General features: G+C 44.0%; 2 protein-coding genes across 3 annotated transcripts in view; one reads left to right on the forward strand and one right to left on the reverse strand.

The window, feature by feature from the left end:
* Positions 1-5,602, reverse strand: part of LOC144668176 (protein FAM81A-like) — a 52,118-nt gene extending 46,516 nt beyond the window's left edge. Inside the window, exon 1 of the mRNA XM_078529925.1 lies at positions 5,543-5,602. The gene's annotated coding sequence lies outside the window, so the exon portion shown is untranslated. The remainder of the gene's footprint in view (positions 1-5,542) is intronic.
* A 201-nt stretch (positions 5,603-5,803) lies between these two features.
* Positions 5,804-14,055, forward strand: part of myo1ea (myosin IEa) — a 149,078-nt gene continuing 140,826 nt past the window's right edge. For both annotated transcript variants that reach the window (XM_078530297.1, XM_078530298.1), the window contains exon 1: positions 5,804-6,116. In XM_078530297.1, the coding sequence (XP_078386423.1) occupies positions 6,114-6,116 (3 nt within the window). In that variant the 5' untranslated portion in view covers positions 5,804-6,113. The remainder of the gene's footprint in view (positions 6,117-14,055) is intronic.

The following is a 14,055-nucleotide window of genomic DNA, read 5'->3' on the forward strand; positions in this document are numbered from 1 at the left end:
GGGAATTCCTAGGCTCTGGGGAAACACATACACACACCATAGAACCATAGAAAGGTTATGGTGCTGAAAGAGGCCATTCAGCCCACTAGCTGCTCATTTAATCCCACTTTCCGGCACCTGGTCCATAGCCTTGCAGATTACAGCACTTCAGGTGCAGTTCCAGGTACCTTTTAAGTGAGTTGAGCGTTTCAGCCTCAGCCACCAATTTAGGCAACAAATTCCAGATGCCCACCTTTCTTCATATCCCCTCTAATCCTTCTACCAATCACCTTAAATCTATGCCCCCTGAGCTAGGGGAAGCAAGTCTTTCCTGTCTACCCTATCTAGACCTCTCATAATTTTGTACCCCTCTATTAGGTCACTCCTTAGCTTCCTCTGTTCTAAAGAAAATAACCCTAGCCCATCTAATCTCTCCTCATAGCTGCAATCTTCAAGCCCAGGCAACATTCTTGTAAATCTCCTCTGCACTCTCGCTGGAGCAATTATGTCCTTACTGTAATGTGGTGGCCAGAACTGTACACAAAATTCCAGCTGTGGCCTAACCAGCATTTTATACAGTTCCATTGTTACATCCCTACTTTTGTATTCACTGCCTCACCCAATAAAGGAAAGCATTCTATATGTTTTCTTGACCACCTGCCCCTTCAAGGACCTGTGGATATGCACACCAATAATTTCCCATTTATTGAGTATTCCCTTGCTTTGTTTGCTCTCCCCAAATGCATTTCCTCACACTTTTCCAGAGTGAATTCCATTTGCCACTTCTCCACCCACTCAACCAAACAATTGATATCATTCTGGAGTCGACAGCTATCCTCTTTTCAATCAACCACATGGCTAATTTTTGTGTCATCTGCAAATTTTCCAATCACGCCTCCCACATTTAAGTCTAAATCATTAATATATACAACAAGCAGCAAGGGCCCCAACACTGAGCCCTGTGGAACACCACTGAAAAGTGTTTTCCATTCGCAAAAACATCCATCGATCATTACCCTTTGTTTCCTGTCATTGAGACAATTTTGGATCCAACTCGCCACCTTCCCTGTATCTCATGAGATCTCATTTTCCTGACCAGTCTGCCATGTGGGACCTTGTCAAATGCCTTACCAAAATCCATGTAGACAATATCCACTGCACTACCCTCATCAATCCTCTTTGTTACTTCCTCAAAAAATTCTATTAAGTTTTTATTAAGATAGTAAGACATGAGGCGAGGAAAAATAAAACTGAAAAATCTGTGAATACTCAGCAGGTCTGGCAGGATATGTGGAGAGAGAAACAGAATAAGGATTCAGCTCTAAGACCTTTCATCAGATAATTGCACGATGTGGAGAAGAGTTGATGCGAAGTCTTTAAACTTCAAAGTATTAATGCTAATGCACCTTTAATTTTATTGAGTGTCAAAGTGTGAAAGAGGGGACAAAGGGAGAATCTAAAAAGGTCTGATTTGCAAAGGGTTAAACTTTTTAAAAGTTCAGATCTGAATATATTGGACATGAAATGTTAACTTTGCTTCTCACTCCACAGATGCTGCCAGATCCACTGAGTCATAGAGGGACACAGCACTGAAAAAGGCCCTTCAGCCCATCGAGTCTGCGCCAGTCAAACAAGTACCTCACTATTCTAATCCCATTTTGCAGTGCTAGGCCCATAGCCTTGTATGCCATGGCATCGTAAGTGCACATTAAATACTTCTTAAATGTTATGAGGGTATCTGCCTCTACCACCCTTTCAGGCAGTGAGTTCCAGATTCCCACCACCCTCTGGGTGAAAAAATTCCTCCTCACATCCCCTCTAAACCTCCTGCTCCTTACCTTCAATCTATGCCCCCTGGTTATTGATCCCTCCACCAAGGGGAAAAGTTCCTTCCTGTCTACCCTATCTATGCCCCTCATAATTTTATACACCTCAATCATCTCCACCCTTAATCTCCTCTGCTCCAGGAAAAATAACCCCAGTCTATCCAATCTCTCCTCATAAGTAAAACTCTCCAGCCCAGGCAACATCCTGGTAAATCTCTGCACTCTCTCTAGTGCAATCACATCCTTCCTATAATGCGGATTCCAGAACTGCACGTAATACTCTAGCTGTGGCCTAACCAGCGTTTTATACAGTTCCAGCATAACCTCCCTGCTCTTATATTCTATGCATCAGCTAATAAAGGCAGGTACCCCATATGCCTTCTTATCTACCTTATCTACCTGTCCCACTACCTTAAGTGACTGGTGGACATGCACACCAAGGTCCCTCTGATCCTTGGTACTTCCCAGGGTCCTGCCATTCATCATATATTCCCGTGCCTTGTTTGTCCTGCCCAAGTGCATCACCTCACATTTATCCGGATTAAATTCCATTTGCCACTGATTAGCCCATCTGACCAGCCCATCTATATCCTCCTGTAATCTAAGGCTATCCTCCTCACTATTTACCACCCCACCAATTTTCATGTCATTCGCAAACTTACTGATCAACACTCCTACATTCAAGTCTAAATCGTTTATATACCACAAACAGCAAGGGACCCAACACCAATCCCTGTGGAACTCCATTGGACACAGGCATCCAGTCACAAAAACACCCCTCGACCATCACCCTCTGCTTCCTGTCACTCAGCCAATTCTGGATCCAATTTGCCAAATTGCCTTAGATCCCATGGGCTCTTACCTTCGTTATCAGTCTCCCATGCAGGACCTTATCAAAAGCCTTGCTGAAGTCCAAGTAGACAACATCAAATGCATTGCCCTCATCTCCACAATTGCTCACATCTTCAAAAAATTCAAATTGATCAGACATGACCTCCCCTTAACAAAACGATGCTGACTGTCCTTGATTAATCCCTGCCTCTCCAAGTGTAGATTAATTCTGTCCCTCAGAATTGCTTCCAATAGTTTCCCCACCACTGAGGTTGGACTGACTGGCCTGTAGTTCCCTGGTCTATCCTTTCCTCCCTTCTTGAATAACGATACCACACTGGCTGTCCTCCAGTCCTCTGGCACCTCTCTTGTGGCCAGAGAGGTATTGAAACTTATTGCCAGCGCCCCTGCTATCTCCTCCCTTGTCTCACTCAACAGCCTGGGATACATTTCATCCGGGCCTGGAGATTTATCTACTTTTAAGCCTGCCAGACCACTCCTCCCTTTCTATGCTAATTTATTTAATTATATCACAGTCCTTCTGCCTGATTTCCAAACCCACTTCATTCCTCCTACTTGTGAACACCAACACAAAGGATTCATTTAGAACCCTACCTATGTCTTCCAGCTCCACACACAAATTACCACTATGGTCCTTAATGGGCCCTACTCTTTCCCTGGTTATCCTCTTACTCTTAATGTACTTGTAAAATAACTTTGGATTTTCCTTTATCTTACCTGCCAATGTTTTTTCTTGCCCCTTTTTTGCTTTCCAGATTTCCTTTTTAAGATCCCCCCTACACATTCTATACTCCTCTAGGGCTTCTGCTGAATTGAGCCCTCAGTATTTGCCATAAGCCTCCCTTTTTCTCTTTATCTAATCCCTCGACATCCAGGGTTTCCTGGATTTATTGGTCCCACCCTTTGTCTTTACTGGAATATTTTGGCCCTGTACTCTCCCTTTTTCCTTCTTGAATGAGTCCCACTGCTCTGACACAGATTTATATAAAAGTAGCTGCTCCCAGTCCACTCTGGCCAAATCATATCTGATTTTATTAAAATTGGCCTTCCCCCAATTTATAACTCTGATTTCTGGCCCATCCTTGTCCTTTTCCATAACAACCTTGAATCTAATGGAGCTATGATCACTATCTGCAAAATGCTCTCCCACTGATACCTCTACCACTTGCCCAGCTTCATTCCCTAAAATTAAGTTCAGGACCGCCCTTTCTCTTGTAGGACTTTCCACGCAGTGCCTTAAAAAGCTCTCCTGGATGCATTTTAAGAATTCCACTCCCTCTAAACCTATCACACTATAACTAATCCAGTTAATGTTGAGGAAGTTGAAATCCCCCACTATACTACCCTATTATTTTTACACTTCTCTGAAATTTGTCCACATATCTGCTCTTCTATTTCTCTCTGACTGTTTGGGGGCCTATAGTACACTCCCAGCAATGTAATTGCTCCTTTTTTGTTTTTAAATTCTACCCATATGACTTCATTTGAGGAGCCTGCTAAGATGTCATCTCTCCTTACTGCTGTAATTGATTCCTTGATCAATATTGCGATACGCTCTCCTCTTTTACCTCCTTTCCTGTTTTGCCTGAAGACCCTATATCCTGGAATATTGAGCTGCCAATCCTGCCCCTCTCTCAACCTTGTCTCTGTGACAGCAATGGCATCATACTTCCATGTGTTAATTTGTGCCCTCAATTCATCTGCCTTATTCACCAGACTCCTTGTATTAAAATAAATACCATCCAAACTTGCCAAGCTCCTTTGTGCATTAACTGGCCTATAATTTCTATGCCTTCCAGACACACTTGCTTTCTCTTGTAATTTTGGCTGTGCATCTCCCCCTGCTGAACCTCCTCTCAGGCTCCTATCCCCCTGCCAAGTTAGTTTAAACCCTCCCCAACAGCACTAGCAAACCTCCCTGCAAGGATGTTGGTCCCATTTGTAGCATTTTCTGTTTTTATATCAGCTTTCCAGAATCCGCAGTATTTTGCTTTTGTAAAAAAAAATAAAATAGGTTTGAGGAGTTTAATGACTTCAAAGTAGTTGGACTGAATTTAGAACTGACGGCTGTACTTGGGCCCAGAACCATGTCCTTCTTGATAGAGGAGTTAACGGTACTGCATTTCTGGAGGATTTCAAAAATCCCATCTTGTTCCAGAGTTCAGTAGAATATAAGCACATGTTTATATTTAGCACCACCCCACCCTCACCACAGACACACACACACACACATATGCATACATAAGGTCATTGGTTTGCATTTCTTTTGTCAATTGTTATCCTCTAGCAAGTAATCGAACTACTGGAAACAAGAGAATGCTGGAGAGAAAGCGGATCACATTTCCACAGTTTCCATTCCACAGAACAAATAATTAACCCTGGCGAGGGAATGAGTCAAATTCTCTGTTTATTACAACAGAGATTGCATTCCTCAATTTTGTTTGTTTATAATTAAACCCACTGTCCCTACCGTGACCGGCTAAACCAGTTTTCATTTATTTCCTGACATCACAGGACTTTCTAGCAGGGGTGGGGTTAACAGGTTGTTTTTTTTTGGGGGGGGGGGGTGAGATTGCATTCTGATCCCATCTATTAGTATTTCCTAGAAAAGACAGCCGCGTCTATCCCAGGTACGGATAGACCTGATGTCACTCACAGAATTTCCTGTATTTATTTTTAAAATTCCAGCACTTCTTTGTATATTATCCAAAAATAGATGCGCTGGTGTCGCCACCTGATTCGCCTCCGAGAGGTGATACGGAGTTGACCCGGGATCACTGACTGGAGATGCATTAAAATAATTTAAACATTACATTTGATTAAACTGAAATAAACTCGCACTGTAAAGCCAATGTTGCTATCGGTGCAATTAAGACACTCTATACCTTACAGCAGTTCTCGGTGGCGCAAGTACACTGCATGTTGAGGTCGATTTTTGTTTGTGTAGTGTGTGTGTTTTGAATGGCATCTTGTCAGAAGCCGGGCTGAGTATGTATTGCTGTGTATGCCGGTTAGGGCTAGCTCCACCTCGATCCCTCTCCCTCTCCGCATTCCCAATGGTGTGACGAGCCACACTCCCAACCCGATTGGCTGCCGCACTTACAGCCACATTTCTCCATTTATGGACTGATTGGCAGAATTGCCGCACCGCATTCACTAGACAACCATTCAAAACCCCCTCTCTGGACGGTGAGGCGCTCGGAGACACCCCGGAGCTACAGCACTGATTCGGCAAAAAAAAAGACTTGACTTTGGAGATTTCTTTTTCCCCCCCTCTCTCTCTCTCTCTGTGAAACATGGATCCATCCCCAGCCTGTTGATGCCTGCACCGTGTACACTCCAGCATCGACTGCAGATGGAGTTCAGTTCTTCCTCAGGGGATCGCCGGTGAAGAGCACACAGCAGCTGGAGTGGGCTAAACCCTTCCCGGACACGGCGTAAATTCGGGGAAACAAAATGGTAAGTTTTTAAAAAAAAAAAAGATTTTTAAAAATTCTAACAGCTGTCTACTGGGAAAAGCTTAAGGATGTTTCCCCCCCCCATGGGGACAGTTGCTCTGAACTCAAATCATTGGTACAGGGGCACCTCGTCCAGTTCCAATTGCTGGCAATGAGGAATTTAAGAACAAAAAAAAAAGTTGTGTGTCCAAAACTGGTTTGAAAGATCTGCAACAGTCCAGCGCCCGCACTTTCCCCTAATTTTGTTTGGAAGTGGCCGCTATGTGACTGACAAGGAGCGCCCTCTGGAGAACTAGTGAACTTCCACAAGTTGGAAGTGGACCGGTCCAGAGTTTTTAAACGAACAGAATCGGGTGTGACATAAGCATCCAAACTGGCCAAGGCGTGTTTTGCCTGTGTTTTATAACCGATAACCTCAATTTCATTGTTTTAATTGGAAACATGGATCACAGACACTGGGTTGTCCCAGTGCCACTGCCCAAGTAAACGTCACCTTAACACAAGTGAATGCTTTTTGGGGGGGGCACAGCCAATAGAAAAGGAAATTGAAATCTTGAGTTAAATCTTAATGTTTGTTGTCTCCAGTCCGCACTCCAATCCCTGCAGTGACCACCAGTCATTCCATATATTTCTACTATTGAAGATGCAGACCCCCTGCAGCCCTTGTGTGTCACTAATCCAGTATTTGGTTCCAGTTAGTAAACTAGTGGGTTATAGTTATCATTCCTATTGTAGCAAAAATGAACTACCAGGCCGAAGGGATGATGGAATTATTTATGGAACAATCTATGTATTTAAAGATTCTTAATAGTTTTGTTGTTTTCCAAACGCGTCTGTTTCTGTAAATGGCGCTATTGGAATTAGCGAGGGCAGCAGAGTTTCAATTTGCATTAGGGTTGGACAGATTTTGCGTGGTCAGGTCGACTGTCAATAAAGATACAAAGGTGAAACTCTAAAACCTTACGCGACAGTCAATGATGAGTGCGTCATTTTCGAAGCGGGATGTCTTTTGGTTGAAAGCGTCGACCTCAGCCGTCACTGGAGAGAAAATATGAATCTATCCAGCGTTCAAGATGCCTGGTCCAAATAAGTACCGAAATTGGCCGAACCCTAGGTTACATATGCTAGGGTTTTCCTGGACTTTTGTCGAGTTGATGCTACTTTGGGCGGTCACGTGTAAAACGAGTAAAGTAATGGCTTGCAGCAGCTATGTTGGGTTAACCCAGGCCCCACTGATCATTATTTATGTTCATCACTAACTGTTGTCTTTGTGATTGTCACGTGTGGAAGCAGCAATTTCATTCTATTCACGATTACTGCTTCTGACAGGCCGGGCCAACAGATTTTTTAAGAATGTAATCCGAGAGCCGTTCATAAATTTTGTTGAATTCTCCTAGTTCCTTTAATATAATGCAAGTGTTCTAATATACATATATATATATATATATCTGATCAGTGAACAAGCAGCATAATTGCAATTGTGCAATAAGTCTAATATTTTAGTTAAAATGGTGCATAGTTTCTGATTTTAATGTAATGGCTTTCCATTTTTCTAAGACTGACATTTGTTTTAACAGTTTTGTTTATTTTTTTGCGTTCCCATCCAGCATTTATCATCTTTAATGTTGTAACAATTTTAATAAGAATTGTAAGCAAGTGCTGTTATGTGGAACCAATTAGATGGACTGCAGTGTTCCCTTTTGATAACGTGCGGCGTGTGTCTACCAGGGTGTTAGGCCAATGCTTGTATCTTTTAGGCACATGAGGGAGAAAGAAATGGAAGAACGTGTGGATAAAATTGGGTGAAGCAGGGTGGAGGGGGGGGTGGGGCTGGTATGAAGGATAAACACCAGCATGGACCAGTTGGGCCAAATGGCCTGTTTATCTGCTGTAAATTCTATGTAAGTCTTGCGTTGGCAGGAATTTTATGCTTCCCCACGGGAGGGTTTTTAGGTGGCGTGGGAGCATGAGGTTGAAGGGACGGGATTCTCTCCAGCTTCCCACCCACCTCGACCACACAGCGATTTTATTCTAGGGCGGGCAAGACCTCGGACGGGAAGCCCGCCCTTGACTCAGTTGAGGCCTTTAAGCTTCAACTTTTAGGCTGCAGGAGAATTGAACTTCCATTTGGGAAGCCCGAAAAAGAACAGTGATATCTCCGGGTGGGAAGACCTCCATCAAAAGTCCCCTTCTGAAGTTGGGCGCTCCCCCTCCTCCTCCTCCTCCCTCCTCCCTCCCCATCCTCCCCATCTCCACTCCCTCCTCCCTCCCCATCCTCCCCATCTCCACTCCCTCCCCCTCCTCCCCCCCCTCCTCCCTCCTCTCCCCTCCCTCCTCCCTCCTCCCCTCCCCCCCCTCCCCTCCCCCCTCCCCCCTCCCCCTCCTCCCCCTCCTCCCCCTCCCCTCCCCTCCCCCTCCTCCCCCTCCCCCTCCCCTCCCCTCATCCCCCTCCCCTCATCCCCCTCCCCTCCAGGTCCAGTGGCCTCCCTCTCCCCCCCATCCCTCTCCTCTCCCCCCCATCCCTCTCCTCTCCCCCCCATCCCCCTCCCTCTCCTCCCTCCCTCCCCCCCTCCCCCTCCCTCTCCTCCCTCCCTCCCCTCCCTCCCCCCTCCCTCTCCTCCCTCCCCCCTCCCTCTCCTCCCTCCCCCCTCCCTCTCCTCCCTCCCCCCCTCCCTCTCCTCCCTCCCCCCCTCCCTCTCCTCCCTCCCCCCTCCCTCTCCTCCCTCCCCCCCTCCCTCTCCTCCCTCCCTCTCCTCCCTCCCCCCCTCCCTCCCCCCCCCATCCCCCATCCCTCTATCCCTCCTCCCCCCCCTCCTCCTCCTCCTCCCCCCCCTCCCTCAAGGTCCAGTGGCCTCAGGACCTCCCTCCCCCCCCTCCCCTTGGCCTTCCCCCCGTGCTCTGACCCCCTTTGTGCCTCCCCCTCCCCCTCCCAGGCCTTCCCTACTCTCCCCGCTGTGGGACCCCTTGAACTTACCTGGGCCTCCAGTGCCCGGACTTGGGCTCCAGCACCCTTCTACATTTAATTGGTCGGCAGCTCTCCAGTCCCTGCAGCGACAGCACTGCAGTGGACAGAAGATGATATGTAGGAAGGTGTTGGAGCCCATCATCTTCTGTCCACTGCAGTGCTGTCGCTGCAGGGACTGGAGAGCTGCCGACCAATCAAATTGGCTGACAGCTCTCTAAGGGCGGGACTTCCTCCGGAGTGAGGGGTGGAGGTCCCGCCTGGAGCCACTTAACGCTCACCCGAGTGTAAAATAGCTGCGGGGGCACTCTGAGTCAGCGGGGACGTGTTCCCCATCTACTCTTCGGATGGTGGGAAGCGAGACTCCGCCATCTGAAAAATTCAAGCCATTGCATTTAAACACCACTTAGATTTGGTTTTCAGAAAAGCTTTTTCATTTCCTCTATATTGAATTGTTCTACCTATCCATAACAACAAGTGGTTACAATTAAATTTAAAGACAAACTGCCAGAAGCATGCTTCCCACATGCCAATGGGGATCAGGTCATCACAGACAGGGTATCCAGAATCTTACTAATGTGTATGCCTTCTCAAGGGCAGATAGGGATGGGCATTAAATACTGGCCTAGCCAGTGACACCCATGACCCATGAATGAATGAAAAAAGAAATCTGTGACTCAAGCCCATGCATTGACTCCTAAAGGTAATTGTTTTAGACCCATTCAACAAGACATAGTAGCCCAGTGACAGTTAAGTGTAAAACAAAACCCCCGAGTGCGTGGTAACTTAATTTAAAATGGAGCCCTGGATTTCTTACAGAAACAATGAGTGTACAATGCGTGTGGTGTCATGATTAAGTAGAATTCAAAAGACTATGGTGGATGCAGTGCTTTGGTGATGCATCATGCTGTACCACAGAGCAGCTGGACATGAATGAGCAAATGTAGTTCCAGATACTGTTGATCAGCAATGCAGTCAAATAGAAAACACTTGTTAAGCACTTTCTTACAGAGGGGAAAAGAAAAAAAATGCTGAAATAGAGGAGTCAGTCAAAAGATTCAGACCCTGCTGATAGATAGCCACAGCATCTGAAAACTGGAAGTAGCCATCTACGTATCCTCATTTCCAATGAATGGTATAAGGTTAGTGAAACCCATACATAGTAACTTAAAACTAGAGACAGCATTACTTGTTGGCTCAGCTAATTTATTTGGTGATTTTGCTGAACCATACACGTTAGCAAGATTCTGGGTACCCAGTCTGTGCTGACATGATCTTCGTTGGCATGCGGGAAGCATAGTGCTTTGTGATTCCTGTTTCTGATTGGTAGGAAGTGCCCCGTGCTGGAAGTAGATGTGTGGATATTAGTTGAGGATAGGATCAGGTACGGCTGTGACTGGCAGTAGGTGGTCACCGTAAAGGCTCACATTTGAATAATACTACCTGGCTGAGGTACGGGAGGCACCTGGTGGCTGTGGAATTATAGCCAAGCATAGAATGGTTGCCCCCCAATAGAGATTGGAGAAATTGTTTAACAAAAATCAAAATGCTTTTAAATACTATCACTTTTTTAACGTAAAATAAACCAGAGATGCACTCTTGGCGATCTTACCCTGAAATTCTCCAAGTCTACTGCAGGCAGACCATAAAGTTTCTTTAAATTTGAGGCATTGAAAAATAAATCTTGATTACTTCTGGTCTGTTCAAGTTTAAAATTAGTTTAATGTAGGAATGGAAATTTACTGGCTGGGACAATTTTTGAATAAAGAGTGTTTGAGTCAGACTCTCACTTTGAGGGAGCTTTTTCTCTCATTCATATTCCTGTTTATTTTATACTATGGAATATGTGTTTCTAGAAAGATGGTCCACACTTCTTTACAATTTAAAAACCTGCAAACTCTTTTATTGTTGCAAACTGTCCTAACCAATAATTTTTAAAATTAAATAATAAAGAACAGACAGCCTCTAAGTAAATGGTGCTTATTGCATTTTTAAATGGTTTAAGGAGGAAAAAAAGTCTTAGTTATTTAGTGCAGCAATGAACACTGCTCAGATTGGAAAACAGATTTAAAGCAACCATTTCCAGTGGTTGACAGATTTCTGCTTATTAATTTCAACGATAGCTTCACTGGTCATTCGTCACACTCAACTTTGCTGTGCACAAAGAGGTTGCTGCTTTCACCTACATCAAGAAAGAACTTCTATTTATACAGGGCCAAAGCATTTTACAGCCAATGAAGTACTTCTAAGGTGTAGCCACTGTAATGCAGGGAGACATGACAACAAGAGTCGTCAACAATGATGACTGTCTTTCAAAGTAGGTGATTAATTGAACGTGAGCCACTTTTGGACAATTCTGTGACATATAAGGAACTATATAAATGGAAGTTCACACTATTTTTCCCGCTTTTTTGCTTGCTTTCATCAATTGCACAGTAAGAAAAAGTAATATTTGCATTTATATATCACCTTTCATATCAAAATTTCTCTAAGCGCCTTATGCTCTTTTGAAGTACGTTGTTATGTATCCCTGAAATGAATGACCTGCCCATGTGTTTAGTAGTGGAGAGCTCCCCATAGTTCTTCAAAATGTGCCTGTTATCTTTAAAGTCAAACTGCATTCACTGTTTAACAGTTTAAGAGTTTAACAGCTCCTCTGAAGAACCAAACCTTTAACAATGTATCACTGACTCGGTACTGCATAGGAGTGCCAGCCTAGGTTATTAGCTCAAGCTTTGGTGTGTAAGCTCTAAATGCAAATATTGACCCAGAGGGAACAGAACTACCAGCTGGGCTAAAGTGACATAAATTAACTTCAATCTAAATTAAAACTTGTGCTTTTTATTCCCACGTCAGGCACCAGCATTGAAAATTTAGCTAATTCAGTGCCCATTTCTTCTACTGTCTGGAAAAACAGACAATGGCATCAGTCATAGGCCCCCATCCACTACATACAAAGTAGTAGGTCAATATAAAAGCATCTGTTTCACATTTGGAACAGGCCTTTCCAAGGTGCATGTGCAGTCTCACAGTGGAAGAATCTGCTCCTCATTTCCAGTCTGTGATGTAGGCTGGGCTTGATGAGGATGAAAGTATCAGTTGAAGTAGCACTGCAAAACCTTGTCAACACTAAGAACAGAAAAGCAGCTGCAGTGATTTCCTCTGAAGCACCTCAGTTACAGTTATTACCTTTTTTTTTGCTGCTGTAATCATTTTGACTGGTTATACATATATATGTGGTTTGGATAGCAATCAGCCTGAACAAAAATAACTCACCTACAGTTTGGCACATTATGGCTCCACTTTGTCAGCAGTGTTTGCTTGAGAACGATTGAACGGGCTGCGTTCACTGTTTTTTACTATTTGTGAGAATAATGTTATTATCTTAAATGTTAGATCCGAGTCTTCAATATTTTACCGAATGATTGACTGTGCGTCACACTGTCGTTACTGTTAACTACACAATACATTAATAAAATAATTTGGCAGGCACAGAATTACCAGACCAAACACTGTGGGGTTATATAAAAAAAGTCAGCCTTTTTCTTACAACAGCTACTTATTTATAGAATGCCTTTCATGTAGGGAATGTCCCCTTAGTGCTTCACATAAAAAAGATGTGAAGCAAGAGGAACAGACTTTGGAGAGGTGACTAAAGGCATCGTAAATGAAGTAGATTTTTAATAGACTTCAAAAGTTAGGAATAGAAGTGGCAGAGCAGTGGGCCAGGGAAAGAGTTTGAGTGTAGGGCTGAGATTGTTGAAGGCGCTACCACTGGTGATGGAGTAGAGAGAGGGCTTTGCCACATGACTGGGATATGCTCTGGGATATGAGGCTGGAGGTTAAGTGGAACAATGCCATGGATAAATTTGTAAAGAAAGGTATAGATTTTATTCAGTGGGTTGGCATTGGGAAGCCAGCGGAGGTCGGCAAAGATGGATGAGTGGGCAGAGAAATTTTGAGCAAGTTGCAGTTTAGTTAGAGATAAAAACAAAAAGCTACTGCGGATGCTGGAAATCCAAAACAAAAACAGAATTACCTGGAAAAACTCAGCAGGTCTGGCAGCATCGGTGGAGAAGAAAAGAGCTGACGTTTCGTGTCTACATGACCCTGAAGGGTCATGTGGACACGAAACGTCAGCTCTTTTCTTCTCCACCGATGCTGCCAGACCTGCTGAGTTTTTCCAGGTAATTCTGTTTTTGTTTTGCAGTTTAATTAGGGTGGATTAGATATAATTGAACTGGAAGTTCTTGATTCTGATACTTGATACCTAAATTTGAAAGTGTACCTTTCACTAGCCCTAATTTTCTTCACTAAGATAATTATTAAAATTCACTGAATCCTTTCAAAATAAAATAAATTGTTTTGAAACTACAGAGATCTATAAGTTGAAAATAATTTGATTTTAAAGTAATGGAAATAACTTCATAATTTTAAAGTGATGGAACATTACAAGAAAATATTGTGTTTATTTGAGCTTTTCTTTCATTATGGATCTTAATAAAGAGACTTTTGGTGTGAAAACCTTCCTTTTGTATTTATTTCGAGTGTGCTATCCAGGACAAAGCAACCCTCTTGATCAGCACTCCATATACCACCTTAAACATTCGCTCCCTGCACCACCAGTGCAGAATGGCAGCAATGTGTACCATATACAAGATGCACTGCAACTCGCCAAGTCAACTTTGACCACACTTTCCTGACCAACAACTAACCACCAAGAAGGAGAAGGGCAGAAAATGCATGGTTCCCCTCCAAGCCATTCACAATCCTGACTTAAAACTATATCACCGTTTTTTCACTGTCACTGGGTCAAAAACTTTTCTAACAGCCTTGTGGGTGTATTACACCAGATGAACTGCAGCGGTTCAAGAATGTGGCTCACTGTCACCTTTTCCAGGGCAGTTAGGGATGGACAACAAATGTCTCCTTACCAGCAACGCTCACATGTGATGAAAGTACAAAAATAAATAAATCA

Source organism: Cetorhinus maximus, chromosome 26 (genome assembly GCF_964194155.1).
Source record: "Cetorhinus maximus chromosome 26, sCetMax3.hap1.1, whole genome shotgun sequence".
NCBI lineage: Eukaryota > Metazoa > Chordata > Chondrichthyes > Lamniformes > Cetorhinidae > Cetorhinus > Cetorhinus maximus.